The 18,664-nt window shown below is 38.4% G+C and overlaps 1 protein-coding gene across 8 annotated transcripts in view; it reads left to right on the top strand.

Annotated features, from left to right (window-relative positions):
• LOC101739475 (protein still life, isoform SIF type 1) overlaps positions 1–18,664 on the top strand; it is a 125,365-nt gene that overhangs the window by 29,110 nt on the left and 77,591 nt on the right. For 6 of the 8 annotated variants that reach the window (XM_062674940.1, XM_062674939.1, XM_062674933.1 and 3 more), the window contains 11 exons: positions 4,046–4,231; positions 5,215–5,326; positions 7,495–7,696; positions 8,799–9,006; positions 9,786–9,969; positions 10,050–10,106; positions 10,289–10,354; positions 11,751–11,865; positions 12,358–12,408; positions 12,843–12,914; positions 14,846–14,896. In XM_062674940.1, the coding sequence (XP_062530924.1) occupies positions 4,046–4,231; positions 5,215–5,326; positions 7,495–7,696; positions 8,799–9,006; positions 9,786–9,969; positions 10,050–10,106; positions 10,289–10,354; positions 11,751–11,865; positions 12,358–12,408; positions 12,843–12,914; positions 14,846–14,896 (1,304 nt within the window). The remainder of the gene's footprint in view (positions 1–4,045; positions 4,232–5,214; positions 5,327–7,494; positions 7,697–8,798; positions 9,007–9,785; positions 9,970–10,049; positions 10,107–10,288; positions 10,355–11,750; positions 11,866–12,357; positions 12,409–12,842; positions 12,915–14,845; positions 14,897–18,664) is intronic. The other 2 variants (XM_062674938.1, XM_062674937.1) reach the window with 1 other exon arrangement.

Below are 18,664 nucleotides of genomic sequence, written 5' to 3'. Positions count from 1 at the left end.
TGTGTTTACAATTTAGGTCGCCCGCCAGAATGACAGAGCTCCCCATGCCGAGCAGCGCCTCGATATCACTGCTTAGAACGATCTTATCCGGTGGAAGATAAACGGACGCGATAACGATCGGCGCGTGTCCCGTCAGTGAGATTCGGCACACTGATGCTTCGATATTAGCGAGCGCGGGAGGATCGAGTGGGACGCAATGCAGGGCTCTTCTATAGTAAATGACGGTACCACCACCACGAGCAGAGAGCCTGTCGTTCCTGACCATGTTATAGTTCGCGATTTTAGGGTCACGGCGCGCGGGCTTAAGTAGGGTCTCCTGCACTAAAAAGATATCAATTTGATGGTCACGCAAAAAGTCAGAAACCTGATCACGCTGATTTGCGAGACCGTAAGCGTTAAAAAATCCTATCGTTACGGATAGGGGCTTTATTCTACTTATATACGCCATTGATTACCGGCGGAGTGAGGGGAGGACGTACGTATTTAATGACGCGTATACGTCGGCGTATTCTTGCACAACGGCGATAAAGTGTTGTGCAGTGGAGGCAGAGCGAATGGCGTCGCCCAAGGCGTTAACGCGCTCAAAGTTGATCGACTGAAAGAAGTCGATCGCTAAAGCGAGATTGTCGGACGCGGTCGGAGGGCAAGTCGCGGGAGAGGGACGAGTCGCGGGGGCGGGACGAATCGCGGAGGAGGGAGTTGTAGCCGTGTTCATGTACGGCAGCGGTTTCGCCCAGGCCGAGACACTGGGCACCGGCGCCGGAACGAACGCTGGCTTAGCCTGCGACACAGAGGGTGCCGAGGCTTTGATGTCTGGGCCGGAAGCTCGGAGGCGGTTTTGGCGGGCGACGCGGCGATTTATTTTCGGGGCTCGGGGGCATCCGCGGTAATTTGCGGGGTGACCCTGTGTTCGACACAGGACGCAGCTAGGCGGTTCTTTCGCGGTTTTTTGATCGCGAGTGCATAGGGCCGTGGCGTGATCGCCTAAGCACTTGACGCATCGGGGGCGCGCGTGACAGTTACGGGAAGAATGCCCGTATAATTGGCAGTTATGGCACTGGCTAGGTGTGCCTTTCTTGTGTGGGGTTTCGACTGCGATTCCGGAAAGGCTACAGACCGTTCGGATGTTGAATATTTGCTTACCCTCGGGGGTAGGCTGGAGGGCGACGAGAACCATATTATATGGCTCCCTTCCGCGGCCTGTGTGCATGCGGTGTACGGAGTTAACCGGTAGGCCTTGTTCGAGAAGGTCGGCCTTGACGAGCTCGGCATCCAACTCTTTAGGGATGCCACGTATAACGGCACGGAGTTCGCGCTCCTCCTGGAGCGTATATGTGTGGAAACTTATACGCTCCTTACGGAGGTAAGAAGAGAGGGCCCTATGGTCGTCGGATGTTCGAACCTTAATTTGAATGCCGTTCGCGAGGTTACGGGCATTCGTAAAATTGATATTTTTGGCCTTAAGGGCCAGAGAAACTCGTTCCCAAGCTGCCTTCTCTTGAAGGATTACCGGGGGAGGGGTCTGGGCTTTATTTTGTGCCACCGGACGCGGCGACGGAGTGGCACGGGCTGGAGGCGCAACGGGAGTCTGAGGGCGGGGGCGCGACGCGTTCGCGGCTTTGCTAATTTTAGCGGCCGCGGGAGCTCGAGACTCCGCGGCACGCTTCTTACCCTTTTGCACCAGGGTGAATCCATCCGTCGATGAGGCGGGAGCGAGGTCGACCTCCATCTCCGAGTCAGAGTCGGAGGACGAGGAGGCGGGCGCAGGTGACCTACGAGTAGGTGTTTTGGACGGCGCGACGGAGGCCGCGGATGATCGCGCTGCTGGAACGGTGACCACGGCGGACGACGCAGCAGTTTTACTCGCCAGTATAGGCGACGCGGGAACGGCAGGCACGACGGAGGCTGCGGTGCTCGATGCAGAAGCTTTGCACGCAGGTACAGGCGACGCAGGAGCAGCGAGCTCGGTGGAGTCCACGAGAGGGCTCGCAGTGTGATCGGCCTTGAAGGCCTGAAACTCGGAAGTGAGCTTTGGGTAGCGAAGCCGGAGAAATTCCGCAAATACAGCGTCCATGATGTCTACGTGCCCAGGTGGGGCTACCCTGGGTCTTAGAAAACACTCGCCTTGCGGCGAGGCCCCAACTTCTCGGACCTGAGCGGTTCTATTGAACACAGGTGGCGATGCGGCACGATTACTGCAGGACAAAGAAAAATCACAACAAAACGGAAATAACAAAAAGAAACAAAACAATTAAACACTTCCAGGAAGACAGTTTGTCGGCAGATGTACCACGAACACAGAAATAACAAAAGGAAACAAAACAAATAAAAACTTCCAGGAAGAGCACTTAGTCGGCAGATGTACGACGAACACAGGCCGCGCGAACAATGGCCGGGCTAACAAAAGCCGGGCGAACAAAGGCCGGGCGATCGAGTGGTCGATGAGCACGTCCGCGCGTGACGGGTGCCTCTATCGGAATGATTCACGATATTGTTGTTTATGTCGATGGTTTGCGATTATTGCTCATTTATGGGAATAAAAAGAGTAACAAAAATGTATTGTACGAGCTAACATTAGCGCCACATTACACACGCTAAGTCGTCATAGCACTACTGTCGGTAAAGCAAAGTAATCACACGTTCTGGATAAAAAATTTAAATCCCTATTGTAAGAACTTATTCGAGTAACGTGGTATAGACAAAAGGAAGCGCCCCTTATAGCCAATTGACTACGGCTATTGCTGAACACCGCCCATTTATCTTCCAATGCTCTTGCAATTAAAGATATTTTTATTTTATTTAAGTTTAAAAATTACCAATTAACTTGACTAAGTAAACAGACCGGTTCAATTTATTATGCTGTACCGAAATGAAGTAAATACTATGTTCATTATTGAATTTGATTCATAAAGTACTTATTTATATTCTACTAGACGAAAAATACTGAGCAATATTCCTGAATAATAAAAAAAATCTGATAAATATCATTAAAACTCTGATTCATGTGGATGGGTGCTCTAAATTTGAAAAAAAATCGAAAGAGTTTAAACAAAAAAAAGATAAACAACTATAATAATATCAGTAGTTACTGGTTGTATCGAGATTCGAAATTTGAATTTAGAATTAAAATAAATGGCGGGAATAATAGAGAAAAGGAACGAAAAAAAGAAATCCGTGAGCTGTCAAATGCGAATTTAAATAATTATTTTTATCATAGGCTATTATTAAACTTTTTGTATTGCTTATTAATTCTGTACAGCAAGAAATATATTGGAAGAATATAGACCTGAAGGTATTGTGTAGCATTCTCTGTTGTTTACCTTATTAAGCTTAAAAGGCTGGTTTTCTTCATTTGTTCCGGTTGAACGAACTCGATATAAAATAGAGCTCTTGGACATCATGACACGAATGCTGTCCCCCTCAGTGAGACATGCGGTCGAGGTCTAAATTTTATCGTAAACGGCTGTTAAACAATCCTTAAAAACGGAACACTTGACTGTTTTGCGGTAGAAATAAGCAAGATGTTTGTATCTGCGGTATACCCATGCGGACTTGCTATAGACTCTAACATTAGTAAATGTAGGTTAATGATCACAGTACGCTTGTTAATACCTAGAGAACACTATTGGTCATTCTCTGATCAAGCCCTTAATCACCTTAAATATAATCCATGGGAAGAGGCGGGCTTTTGCTTTTCTAAGCCGACATCACACAGCGGAAGACACCTCGCAACTAAATGAGATGATAGTGATGAGGTATTTTGGCGTCAAACAATTTAAATTCTTATTTTTTGCTAACCAAAATAAGAGACAATCAAGTCCGCGCCTTATGACTCATGAAGAAATTAAAAAGAGTCGCACACAAAAAGAAACACATTACTATCATGTGTTAAGAAATTTTTCCTGATATCACATAGTAGCACCATTTTATTATTCACAAAAATACAAGTTGCACGAGATAAAAATGGGAACATTTTACCTTTATGTTACCTTTGAAGAATTTGAAGGCAACTTTTTGGTATTCAAAAATGTTTTTCATTATATAGACTTCTGAGGAATCACAAGCAACAGCGGGTTCGACTCAACATGGTCAAGATTTAAAGTCTGAAGGTGTGCAGGCTGGAGGAACCCTTACCTCATCCAAATCTTCTGCAACTTCGACTCGCTCTGGGAAGGAATGTTCCTTGCAGCACATGCCAAAGAGCATCGACTATGGTGACGGGAATGAATCGGTATGTTATGTAATTTTTAGTAAGTTAGACATATTTTATTTTCCGTTTCCTAAAGGTTTTAGATAAATTAATAATAAACGGGCTGGGCACTAATATAGTAAAGCATTTTCTTGAGTTTTCGTGAACATAAAATACATATAATTAAAACTAGTTTTACGGTTTAACCTTGCTTTTATTATTGTCATTATGACCACGAAAACTGTAAGTAAAAAAGTAGAGTTTTCAAATAAATAAATGTAAGATTAAACCATAAAAATTTTCGTTATAAATTATTGTTAATTTATCGTACCATTTTTTTGAGTTTATTATAAAATATACCCTAAGTCTGTGTTGTATTTAAATAGAAGTCTTAATCTATTACAATGACTATAACCATTACTAATACTATGTATTTATCTATAACTTAATCTACTTAAATAGAACACTAGGTACATCTGGGGTTGTAAAAAAATAAACAAAAAAATAATTTATAGGACATTAGATGTTTAAAAATAATATACACGAAGAAAGTCAACGTGATGAATATCAAACCATATGAATGGTTTACTTGCCTTTATTGCATTTCATCTGAAATTTCGACTTCGAGCTAAAAGAGAACTGCATTATTCACATTCTGGTGTTTGGTTACTGTAACCTCCAGTTTCAACAGGTTTCTTTTAGCACAATACATATTATTTTATGTAATTGAATGAGATGACAGTGATGAGATATTTTGGCGTCAAACAATTTATTCTTTATTTTTTAGTGACCAAAACAAGACACTATCCAGTCCGCGCAATATTAGTCACGTAGAGAATAAAAAATAGTCGAGAGAATATAAAACATAAACAAAACTTTACCACTACCATCGAACCTCACCTCACCTCAAAATAATTAAGACCTCACAGCTTGTACAAATGATATTGGACAAGAAAAAATTCTAAGAAACTTAGGAGTTTCAAGTTATTGAAAGCTCTGTTTAATATTAAAATATTAATTTCCAGTCCCGTGAGTCAGAGCGTCATGCCGCGCATCATCACAACCACAACGTGGTTAATAACAACACGTCTGGTTCGCGTCGTACAAAATCGAAGAGCACTGAGGATATGAATATGGGTAAGCTCTCGCTTCAGTCGAAGTCGTTGTGGCCTAAGGGATAAGAAGTCCGGTGCATTCGTATCGAGCGACGCATCGGTGTTCAAATCCCGCAGGCGGGTAGCAAATTTTCTAATGAAGTGCATACTTAACAAATGACTCACGATTGACTTCCACGGTGAAGGAATAACATTGTGTAATAAAAAAATCAAACCCACAAAATTATAATTTGCGTAATTACTGGTGGTAGGACCTCTTGTGAGTCCGCACGGGTAAGTACCACCACCCTACCTATTTCTCCCGTGAAGCAGTAATGCGTTTCGGTTTGAAAGGTAGGACAGCCGTTGTACTGTTATAGGTGAGACCTTAGAACTCATGTCTCAAGGTGGGTGGCGGCATTTACGTTTTAGAGGTCTAGAAGGCTCCGGTAGCCACTGAACACCAGGTGGGCTGTGAACTCGTCCGCTCATCTAAGCAATAAAAAATATTATAGAGAGAGAGAAAGAGAAAGATAGAGAAAGAGAATACACTTTATTGCACACCAAAACAATTTACATTCAAAAACAGTCAAAAACAGATATTTTTGTACAATAGGCGGTCTTATCGCTAAAAGCGATCTCTTTAAGACAAGCGCTTAAATTTAAAGAAATTCAGGAAAATATAAAAATATAGTAGGTATGTTGTGGTGTACCATTCGCAATACATTATTATAGAAAAAATATATATATACAATAAATAGATATATACCGTTTACATATAATATGAAATAACTATTTGGTTTATATACAAATATACTATAATATATATAACTAACTAGCTGACCCACCAGACTTCATAGTGCCTCAATCGATTAATAAAAGACCTAAACTTTTGTATAAAATAAACTTAAAACAAACAAAAGGAATCCGTCCGACGGGGGACACATCAAAGGAAAAACAAAATTGTTATTTTTATTTAATTCCGAGCATTTTGATATTTATCTACCCTTTAAACCTTCATTGGACTTCCACAAATAATTCAAGACCAAAATTAGCCAAATCGGTCCAGCCGTTCTCGAGTTTTAAAGAGACTAACGAACAGCAATTCATTTTTATATATACAACATGTAACATATTTAACGCACACCCTCAAACACCCCAATTAGACTTTATTAGTATAAACGCTATGCATACACCAAATATTATTTATATGTGCGTTAACATTGATTATTTGTGAAATTAGTTATTCCAATTTCGTGGAAATAAAATGGTCACCGATTCACACTCCGCTGCGCACGCACACACAGACACATGTACACACTCGCCGCCGCGCCGCGCCCCTTGTTCAATGCACTTTAATGACCGTTTTCGTATTTGTTGTTTTATTTTAGATAATACTGCAATGTCACTTTTCACTTTATCAAAGGCGGTTATTATCTTATTCTTTAGTTCTTCGGCACTTATTGTCTGTGTGTTATAAACTAGCGATTTAATTCGCCCCCACAAAAAAAGTCGAGAGGCGTCAAATCAGCTGATCTAGGAGGTCACTGACCGAAAAGACATAGCGAAATACGGGAGATATTTTATTTGCACTATCACTTGACCTCTTATCGATAAGGTGGACGCGCCGTGACTGACTTGTCAAAAATATTTTGTTGACTTCGTTGTTTATATTTTTCTTTGATCACCGCCGACGCAACCGCGTCGCATCGGGATTAGCCTGCCGTTTATTGTAAGAATATTAAGCCGACGAAAGAAAGGGATAGTAATTATTTTTGTATTACGTGGTTTTCTTTTATGTATTGTAGTGTTGCTGTGTGCCGGCGGTCGCTGTTGGTATTGTGTGCGTAGGTATTTTATTTTGTAATAGACTATTAGCCTTGAAATAAGTATCAGATTTATTTAATTAAATAATAATTTTTTTTACTAATTAGATATTTCATTTTAAAAAGTCTTAATACCCTGACTTACGTTCCATTTTCGTTTCTATGAATTGTTTAGCTAGCTGTGTAGGGTGACTGTAATTTACTTAGTTTTAACTAAATTTTAGAAAAAAAAATTGGTACATAAAAAACAATCAAAATCGATCCAGATTCCGATTCTGAACAAATTACTTTCAGGGTGTGCGTTAATTATGTTACATGTTGTATAGATTAATAATTAATAAATTAATTGTTATTTTTAAATGGACAAATTTGATGTTTTTATTAGATTCGAGTACACTAAAGCGCATGCTGAAGCCGATGCCGTCGACGGAGAGTCCGGTGACCTCTCCCGAGATGGGTCGGCGGCGGTACGGGGGCGCGGGCCCGTGTCCACCGGCGTGCGGCGCGCACGGACACCGCCCGCCGCACCTGCACCACGGACACTACGCGCACGTCGTGAACAACAATAGCCGCCAGAGTTCACAGAGGTACGCAATGCCCTAGACACAGCCCACTGAGTGTCTCGCCGGATCTTCTCAGTGGGTCGCGTTTCCGATCCGGCGGTAGATTTTATTTTTATTGCTTAGATGGGTGGACGAGCTCACGGTCCACCTGGTGTTAAGTGGTTACTGAACCCCATAGACATTTACAACGTAAATGTGCCACCCACCTTGAGATATAAGTTCTAAGATCTCAGTATAGTTACAACGGTTGCCCTACCCTTCAAACCGAAACGCATTACTGCTTCACGGCTGAAATTGGCAGGGTGGTACCTACCCGTGCGGGCTCAAAGAGGTCCTACCATCAGTAATAAAGTAACTGTTAGCAACACTCCCGTTTGAGCCCCATGAGCTCACCTACACGTCAAGGAGGACCTGAAATAGCCTCTCAAGGCTATCAGCATAAGTAGGAAAAAAAATGCACTATACACTTAATTCAATATTCATGTTAAGCTCTCACATTCAGAATGAACTCGCCCGTGTGCTATAAGATTTTACATTTAAAAATATGTAATTATTATATACCTAAATCACATAGCAAATATGGACAGCATTGGGCTTTTAATTGCAAAATAAATTATAATATCGAGGGCTGAAATATTTAGTTTAAGCGACATTTTTTGCAACTTTAGAGGGGAACCATTTAAAGTTTAAAATTGGAAAAAAATATAATAACAAAAACAACTTCTTTAGCTATTTAAATGGAGTAAGCTTAATTGAAGTTAAATTAAAAACATCGAACTGTTGATGCTGATACCAAACAAAACACACCTTTAATTACAAAGATAGCCGTCGCGTATTAAGCGAAATGTCGCTTGAACCGAATAGCATTTCACCCCCCACATGTAGTTCTTTAAACGAAGCTTGGACAGAGAACCGTAGGTCGCCTGCTCAGTAACCGTGCACATTACGAGACATACTATATTATTCTTTGTATTTTTTTTTAATTTTTGGTTAATTATTACACTCAGCAACAATTCTTGTTTGAAAGATAGGATGGCCGTTATACCAATTCATTAGAGCCTCATATGGCGTAATTGTTGTTGTGACGTCGGAGCCCGTCCGCCTACAGTGCCTGTGTGTGGTGCAGACGCGGCGTGGGCGTGGGCGCCGCTCCGAGCGGGTACCCGGGGCGCGGACTGTACCTCGAGCTGGGCGGCGGAGAGCGCGACCTCTCCCCGCCCTCCGACAACGTCATGTTCGATAACCAGTGCTACGCCACCACGCCGTCTTCCTCCAACGGCAACTCCGACCAGGAGCCGTGTCAACGTCGGGACCCCAGGCAACATCATCATCCGGTACGTTTTATTTGTGATTACCCATTAATTTTAATATTTAAACTGAATCCGTTTCTCAAGTATCCCTTAGTTCAGTATCTGCTGCGAAGTAATCATTTGTTATAATAAAAGGATAAAAATACCGTTATTCTATTGAGTTACAACCAATTAAGTCTTTAACCTTAATGGTGGCCCCGCAGTAGTCGAAATTCGACTATAATTAATTGAAATTATCAGTTTCAACATTATTATGGTCCTATTGTTACAGATTTCGCCAAGATTTCGCCAAATACTCGTAATATTAAAGATATTTATACCTATTCTCAATTTGACTAGACTTTAAGCAATAATAAAAGTTTGACAATAAACAAAGAGTATATATACATGTGTATGTGTCAAATACATGGTAGTGTGTGTAATGTTTTCTTTATTGATTTAATTTATCTTTTATGCATTATTTAAAAAAAATGTTAGCGTTGTGCACTTCTTCTCTATATTCTCTATAAGTATGGAAAATACTCCTCCGTCCGCGCAATTTTCGGAACACAGTTACGAGATAAATATCAAATATCCGAATCGGTCCCCTTGTTGTAATATTGTGAATTTAAAATTTTCAAATATCAAAATGTAAGTTCATTACTGTTCGCGTTCGCTGCACGCACATGATACGTAAGATAACGAATTCGAACAAATGAATTCCGATAGTATTGCCTTTTCTAAGCGGTCGATTATTCTTTGAACAGATTATTCCTTAAGCCGAAACGGAACGGTAATCGTGATGACGTGACGTGTTGTTGTAGAAGCCGTGCCTCAGTCGCCAGGCGTCGCAGTCGAGCGCGACGCCCGCGCCCGGCTCGCCCACCTCGCGCCTCTTGCTCGAGTACGAGATGCATCTCCGCAACACCCTCGCCAAGGGCATGGACGCCGAGAGCTACAGTCTGCACACGTTCGAGGCCTTGTTGAGCCAGAGCATGGAGGACTTAGGTTGCTAACAGTCTCACTCATACTGCGTACCTACTAAAATATATCGGGCATATCATAAAGCCGACCTTTTTTTTTTCTAGAAATGAATGACAAAATGCCGTCTTCGAACCAACGCAGTCCATACCCCTCACGTCGACGTAAGTATACAAGTAGTACAAATAAACTTTACTATTAATTCCGAATTTCTCACAGATTTTAAATTTTATTTAACTCTGAAATAAAATAACAAACAATTTAAAATTAAATGCAACATAAATTAATTTTATGCACTCAATTCATGTGACCTTTTTAATTTGTACCCCTTTTTTGTTTTCTTGAGGGCCGACCCAAGAATCCATTCTACAATCTTTGAGACACCTCAAGGAAGCTGCAATAAGGGAGCGAGGTGACGATATAACTTTATTATGTGCGGTGATTGGTGTCATTCATGTTAATTTGAATGAATAAGATTTTCGGTTAAATATCTTGCATGCTGATCTGTTCAAGATTATTTTTATTTGAATTGTAATTTATTTTAATAATTGCGTATTCTCTTACAATAATATGTTAATTGGTACACCAATTATTTTTATTTTGTATGAATAACTAGAAAATTAACACAACCAATAAATACATCCAACTGCATCACTTAAATTAATAGCATTTCAATCATAATATGGTCACATACAAATATAGGTTGTGAAAATATGGATTGGGCTTATGTTATCTTAATAGTACATATTAGCTTTAGGAAAATTAATCTTCTGAGACTTTTAATTCGTGAATTTTTGAGATAAAAATACACCCGGTAGTTTCAAAATCTATGTATAAATCAATAGGGTAAACAGATATAGACAAGAATTCAAAATGAAAGCTTGGAATGGATAATAGAAGTTTAGAATGAAAAATATTCTTATTTAAGAAGCTGTTAAAGCTTCTACTAACGTCTGTCGCTCTGTGCGTAATCTTAGTCTTTGCTACAGCAATGAAATATTCCTACTCAATAAATAAAAAAGTGACATATATTTGTAAAAAGGATAACCACAAAAGATCGAAACAATTCGTAACAAAACATAGCATTTAAGCTGTGAAGAAAATGTTATGTTCAAAATTAGCCTCAGAATTAATTACCACTGTAATATTGTCTGAATAAAAATCAGTGACTGCCAATTGTTGTCTTTAAAGTAGTATTTTTAAAAGGTATTTCTAAAATTGTAGTTATTGAGATAGCCCCAAATAACTTCACACTTTTTATTATTATGAGAGTCTCATTTCTTGTTTACACCAGTATTTGTATTTGACCGTACTTTATGACCTTTTAAAAGCATACTCGTTTCTAAACCCCTATCACTTAAATTAATCATCACTATGATGTCAAAATTCTATATTTGAAAGGAATAATAGTTTATATTTAAAAATATTCTTGTAATGAATGAATGTTGCCTAAAAACATACGATAGAAGCATTGAAATACAAATTATGTCCTATTCTTTACTGGAATGCGTGCATGCTTTGCGTCAGAAATAGGTATTATGCACACATGTGGGCTTAGAACCTAGCCTGTCATCAGTAAAATTAGTGGGATATCTGGGATTTTCTTGCCGCTAGGAACACTTTGGGAAAGACTTTTAGTAATTAAGGAGATATTTCTACTCTTAAGAGATCAGTTAAAGAATTTAGAAGCAACATTTAGGTGTTGAAACGTTGTGATAATTTACTCTTGTAATCTTGTAAGCGTTTTTGTTTAGCGAAAGGAACACATTAGATATTTTGGAAAGTGCCGACATGAAATAATATCTCAGGTCCATCGTCACAATGTTCTGGGGGCGGCAGTCGGTCGTCGACCCTGCCCCTCCCGCACCGGCTCGGGGTCGAACGTCAGCACAGCGCCCGCTCCGATCGCGACGGATACTACAGGTATGTACCGCTCACTCATTCGTCCGCCTTACAACGTCAGCATCCATAATATCATATTCGTTTCCATTTTTTTTTTAAAACGCAATAGGTACCTTTAGCTTTCATGAGGTTTCCAATTTTAAACGATTAGTTACGAAAACAGAATAAATTGCGAGAAAATTAGTTATGATTTCTACAAACTTCCTTTTCGGCACGTCGATTTTGTCAGAAGAATTAAATACGTAAATTATTACCGAAATCGATAAAAAACACGTGGTAATTTATATGATGTGGTAAAACGATAAACATTACCCTGGAATTCAGAAAATCTATTGCATTAATTAAAAGCAATGTTTGATTCGGGTATTCATTGCGAAAGTGATTGGTTAAGTTACATTATCCCAGGGTGGTGGGGGTTGGGTTCAATGAGTTATCATTATTCAAGGGGCCGATATCCAGCTAGTTGTTCAAAATTAGTTGATAACGATTCATTCATCTGGTGTTTTCAAGCAGCCCGCGGGCGCCTGATGGAATCCCGGAAATGCCAGAGTTAGAGCACCACATGTGAGTCATCCACCCATGTAACGGCCCCACCCAACCTCGTGCTGTCTCCTGAGCTTCTAAATTTCCCTTAGTGATACAAAATTCGTTAATAACAATTCATATCCACTTTCTGTTAAAATTAAATGTCGCACAAACTTTGATTAACACTCATAGATAACTGAATCTCAGAATAGGTACAGATTAATTAATACGAATCATTTTCATTTTGCTGGTGATAAATAAATTGATAACAAAATTCTTACTGACCATCCTGAATATGAGTTTCACTGTTTGATTTTAAATTTAAATATAATATGATTACTAGGTGAAACTGTTTCGAATAAACAAACTAAACGTGGTAATGGAGATTTTTTGTTAAATTTATTTGATTAAAACAATCTTGTGTTGTTTATTTTGGTTTGAAAACCACAGTGTTAATTTAGCTCTCTTTTTAGCGATCGCAATGAACTCATGCGCGAGAGGGAGCGTGAGCGCGACAGGGGATACCTCAGTGACCACAATACGAGGTAGGTTGTTGTTGCGTAATAAGTGATTACTTAATGACAGCACGTCGCACCAACATGTCGATCCTCCAAGAACTCCAGATAAAGACGAGGCTTTCTACTATAGCTTTCTAGCATTGCCTACGTAGAGTTCTGGAATACTTTGGCCACATTGCAAGAAAGGATAACGGCAGCTTGGAGAAGCTAATGGTGACTGGAAAGGTGGACGGAAGAAGACCACGAGGTAGAGGCCCGCAACTTTGGACTGACCAGATCCGCACTACCCTCGACACCGCAGTTCACGATGCTCTATACTCGGCGGCAGATAGAGGCAAATGGCGTGGAATGATCCGGAATAAGCTCTTGTTGCGAGGAGGTGGTCACGATCCTCAGTATTGAGGAGACCGAAACGAGAAAAATAAAAATAGTATTAGATAGTTATGAATTGATCGACTATTTACATTAGATTTTTCCTGTACAAGTTTTGGCCATACAGAAATATCACGTGGAGGAGTTTTCTGACGTTTCCAGATATAATTATTATCACGCCAGTATTTCCTGAGTGCTATGACATTCTTTTTTTGATAACTGCTAGGTAGTCATAGATTATACAAGGTAAATTCTGATGGAAGGCATTTCGGCTATTTCTCGGGTTTTGTAAAGATCCAAAACCGGAACTAATTACTTCAAATATGTTAAGGTGTAACTTATAATCTATATTGAAAATATAATATGATAATATTGTTACGCGCTGGGGTTCGGCTGCGATAAATAAAAACTATCGAAGTACAAATTGAAACTGTATTAACACTTAGAACACTTAACGAAAACTTTAAAATTCTCAATTCGCTTCTTCTGCTTCGCTTTAAGTGATCCGTTCGCTGTTCCGCTTCGAGTAGAACAGATTTCTAACTAATAGTAATAATAATTATTACATTTATTTACTCCACAATACAAATAGCTTTTCAATTAATATGACATAAATTTCTAATTCAATCTAAACAATAATACAATATATTGATTATTCTGACAGTGGAGGTAAAAAGGTCGCGGCTCAGCTTTGTGATATCTGAAACTATCGCTGCTATTCTGCCACTGCCTATAATTTTAATCTATAAGCTAATCTAATCTATAAAATAATAAACTAAACTACTAAAACTAAAATAATATAAAGTAATCTATAAAAAAATAATCTAATAATACCTAAATTTAAATATGTGGTATAATCCACAAAATCCCTGCCTCCGCACTTTGTTGCTTAAGTAGAAATTCCCTATAAAAGTATTTGAAGGGGCTTAATCCTTGTGAGAGTCTCTGCCTTCGTGCCTTCGTGCCATCTCTACAACGCTTTTATAGCCGATATGACATCCCTAGATTTATCGAGAATATCCTGGGCAAGTCAAGTAGCTTCAATGTGTGTTTCCGCTATCTGACAATAGGTGGTGTTGTACTTCTCGAGTTTTCTCGTTGTTACTACTTGCTTTGATATTCATTTCTGCTATTAGGCGATAGATGGCCCTATTCTTACCGGTGTAACAATATAATAACCAACCGACATGGAAAATTTGTTCTAAAAATGAACCCAGTGGTCGCCCGAAAACGTCGAATTAAAGGTGATAGTGGAAGCTGACGATACTCAATCTACCGCTGAGTTAGCAGCAGCTATCAACGTTAGCATCAAAATAATATTGCGTCAAATTTGCAAAGTAAAAAAACGTGATAAGTTTGTACCGCACCAACTTAACGAAAACGTAACCAGCGAATCTTTAAATCGCTTGGTAGTTTATGAAATAGAGAGTGACAAAAGAAATTTCCCAAATGTTTCCATATTCCCAATCTCGGGCAAAACGCAATGTGTTTTTTTTTAATTTAACTCAGATGATGCCGTGGGCTACGTCTCTATAATATTTATAAAATTAAAAAGACACGAAAGCTAAAGTAAGTGTTTATTTCAGGGACAGAGTGCGGGATCGTGATCAAGGGTACCTCAGCGACCATCAATCTAGGTAATATTTATACATTTGTACGCAATTTATAATATATTTATAATCAATATCGGTGACTGACATATGATGATATACAGACGATGACTATCAGTGATGGGGATCACTCGGGTCATAACCTAGATGGACTATAAAACAGTCAACCTTCGAGGCAACAAATTTTTTTAATAAAAATTTATTGATTTTTATTTAAATACTGAAAACTAACTAACTGAAAGTGAAAATATTAATAAAATAAACATTGCACTGTACTTAGAAGCTCATAGAACTATAGTTCTTAAAAGAATAGTCGTATTGAAGTAACCAGGCATGGTAACCAAGTGGGCGTAGGTGATTAAACTCGGTACCTACCTGCGCGGACTCACAAGAGGTCCTACCACCAGTAAAAACATCATCAAACAGCTATGGATCGCCCATAGACAACACAGCGTGAATGTCATTCTCATCTTAATACCATAGACCTTTATACCTTTTTTTAGGTTACATACTTCAGTGCTTAATACACAAAGCCTTGATGTCAAATTGTATTTTGTGATGACTGCCCATCCTTCAATTCGAAGCGTATAACTGTTTTGCCGCAGAAGTGTGTCAAATGTTTTTAATGTGCTCACGTTTTTGCAGCTTACGTGATAGTGTTTATAGATTAAATGTATAGTTTATAAAAACGTGGTAGGTTTGCTTACAAATTTTACTAACAAAATTGGTAGGTACCTACAGGATTTAAACCCGATCATTCAATACAAATTTACTGCACGATTTTCCCATTATTTTACTTGTAAAGTCTATTAGATACTCCAACTTGAGCCTTTTCAAGTGTCATCGACCATTTTTGCTACTAATTCATGAACGTATAAATGATAATTAATAAGGGGCTATCAAAATATCAAGTCTCTCTCAATATCTCTATATATTGATTTAACTTTCAGTATATCGATGTTACTACGAAAAACTCAGAATAAATAGAGGACGTTATTACTTTGATATGAAAGGCATAATAATGTAGTGAACATCGACGTACATTGAACCCAAGTTCTAATAATTCGTCATAAAAGAGGTATTTGTCCAAGGCAATAGGTAAATTTTGTGATGAGAACCCCTTGAAAAAGGTACGATACGTTCCACATAATCCTTTCATATCTTTTCCCTGAAATATTTATTAGCAATTACTATTAGGAATTTTTTGAAATAATCCCATCGTTTCGTTTTTACAATCGTCATCGGAGAAGAGTTCATCCATGCTACCTAGAACCACTGCGTTCATCCACAGTGGGTTTCCCTAAATATTTTCTGCCACGTACCATCCGGCTTTGGAATGCGCTCTACGGTATTTCCTGAGCACTACGACAGGTCCTTCTCCAAACAAGGCTTATGTAGAGTACTCAGCGGTAGGCAGGGACTTGACTGTGCTTCTGGAATTGCTGACGTCCATCAGCGACGGAAAGCACTTGCCATCAGGCGGGCCGCATGCTCGTCAGCCTGCACGGGCTATAAGAAAAATATAGCAGTTTTTTAAATTACGAATATTGTACATTATTTTGCTGTTATAAAATATCCCAAAAATACATTTTAGAATAAAACAAACTATGTTGAAGCATATCAAATAATCGTAACAAAAATGTTACTTTCAATTCGCTTTAAAAAAATACAAATCGCCCCGACTTTGAAGACACAAAGCAGGGATTAAGAAACATAACCAGAATTGCCTCTTAGCCACCTTGATGAAGCCTTTGTCTTGCTCGACAAAGACCTTATTTTAACTGATACATTTAAGAAGGTCTTCTAATGTATTCTGTTTAAGAGTGGTTATCGATCGGAGGCCGGAGATATTTTCGTAAGTATCGCTTTTTTGCGCAGGGATCCTTGGGTCCACCCTTGGGATAGAATTAACCATTCGTATAGTTATAACAATTTCTGAAGAGGTACCTACTTACGTAGCTCCACAATATGTCATTATTAATACTACATAATATGCTCGGATCCATAATCCCGCACTTTGCGGTCCGTATATTGGCTGGGTACGTAATTTATGGTAATGTAAATATAGGGATTAGAATTGTAATTTATAAATTAAAAACCAAGAGTTATTGCTTCTTCGATACAAAGCAATTTAGTTAGCACATACACGAGCAAGTTTAGAGGAACGTAAAAATAGGCTTAATTTCTAATGCTGTAGGTAACTATTCTGCAAACATTAGTTAAAATTTGTATTGAAACAAAATTAGTTCAAATTTAAGTTTTGTTTAAAATTTCACCAGGACCGCCTTGATTTTGTTTCTACTCGAGAAAAATACTATTACGAAAATAGTGAAAAGCAGCCTTTGAAATCATAATTATGTTTTATACGACTTTAAGTTTTAGGAAAACTGATTACTTATATTGATATTTAACAATCGAAATTTATAATGATCATATTGGCAAAAATATACGCCAAAGTGATTACCAAGGCCTAGAGTTAGTACAGCGCAGATGTCGCAACGCATATTTAGATATAAAGTCGAAAACTAAATTGAATGCTTCGTAGCACACAGGTAGGGCGGGTGGTAGGGACCCGCGCGTCGTACTCTACGAAAAGCTATAATTGCGCTCGTTATATATACATACATATATATACTAATTGCTATACGATGCTTCTTCACGAAAGTCGTTAATGATCATAATGTATCGGACGTGATTGAAACGTGTCCCATTATCGAACTATGGCATGAGTACGAGCACACCAGGTGCATAATCTATTACGTAACGGAATCTGAAACATGTAGATTTGTTTGTCATTTAAATGTCAAAATGGGTCGATTAAAAGTTTCGAATAAAAAAATATTCTGTAAGCCACAAACTGTTGAGCTTGTAAGCCTATATATATATATAAGGAATTCATTAAAACCGATTAGTCAATTTCAACGGATAAAATAAAATATATTGTTGGTTATTGGCCATTCTTAGCTTTTATAAAATGTAATATAGCAGTAGTTATTTAGTTTAGTATTAGTGGCAAAGTAGATACAAAAATAATGCCAATTGCAAGTATTCCATCAAACTTCTATCAATAATAAATTAAAAAATATTGTATTAAGAAATAATTGGCAGAAATAATAGCATTTAACATTTTTATATCTCTGATTTTTCCTTGTGTTCATAGCTAGGACCGATTGAGAATTAATAAGTAAAAAAGAAATAAGTTAAATCGATTTAAAATTAAGTCGAATAAGTATTATGAGTACTCTAGTAACAGTAAAACATTAAGCACTCTAATTTATTTTAAATATAAATTTTCTTGTTCCATTAATCATGCAGGTAATGTGTTAAACCCAGTTAATCTGGCGCGGAACAATTGTATTCCTCGGGGATAGCCGAGAATGTCTGTTTGAAATTAGTTTATCGTTTGGATGGCCTATTTTATTTCCAATTTGCTTTGTGTGAATTGTTTTGTATAGATGTACTAAATATTGGAACACAAAAATTGTTTTATAATTTTATACGAGTAATACATAGTATTATAGAACAATTTTAGTTTTATATTTTTAGTCGGGAAATGGCATTTATATTATTTATAGTGTGAGCTCTTCGTAAGCGCCGTACACAAAGAGAGCCGTGAACTCATCTTCTAACTGCTTTAATATTTTTGAAGAAGTTTGTTACATTTAATATAACTCCATAAAACCGTGCATAGACTTTTGTTCGTTTGTACACGTTTATATCTACACTGGCAGAACTAATTGAGACTAGTTTAATCCTTAAAAGTTTTCTAGCACCAACCCCTTCAACCCGGAAAGC

The sequence above is a fragment of the Bombyx mori genome, chromosome 22 (genome assembly GCF_030269925.1).
Source record: "Bombyx mori chromosome 22, ASM3026992v2".
NCBI lineage: Eukaryota > Metazoa > Arthropoda > Insecta > Lepidoptera > Bombycidae > Bombyx > Bombyx mori.
This window is presented reverse-complemented; position numbering and strand designations above follow the sequence as displayed.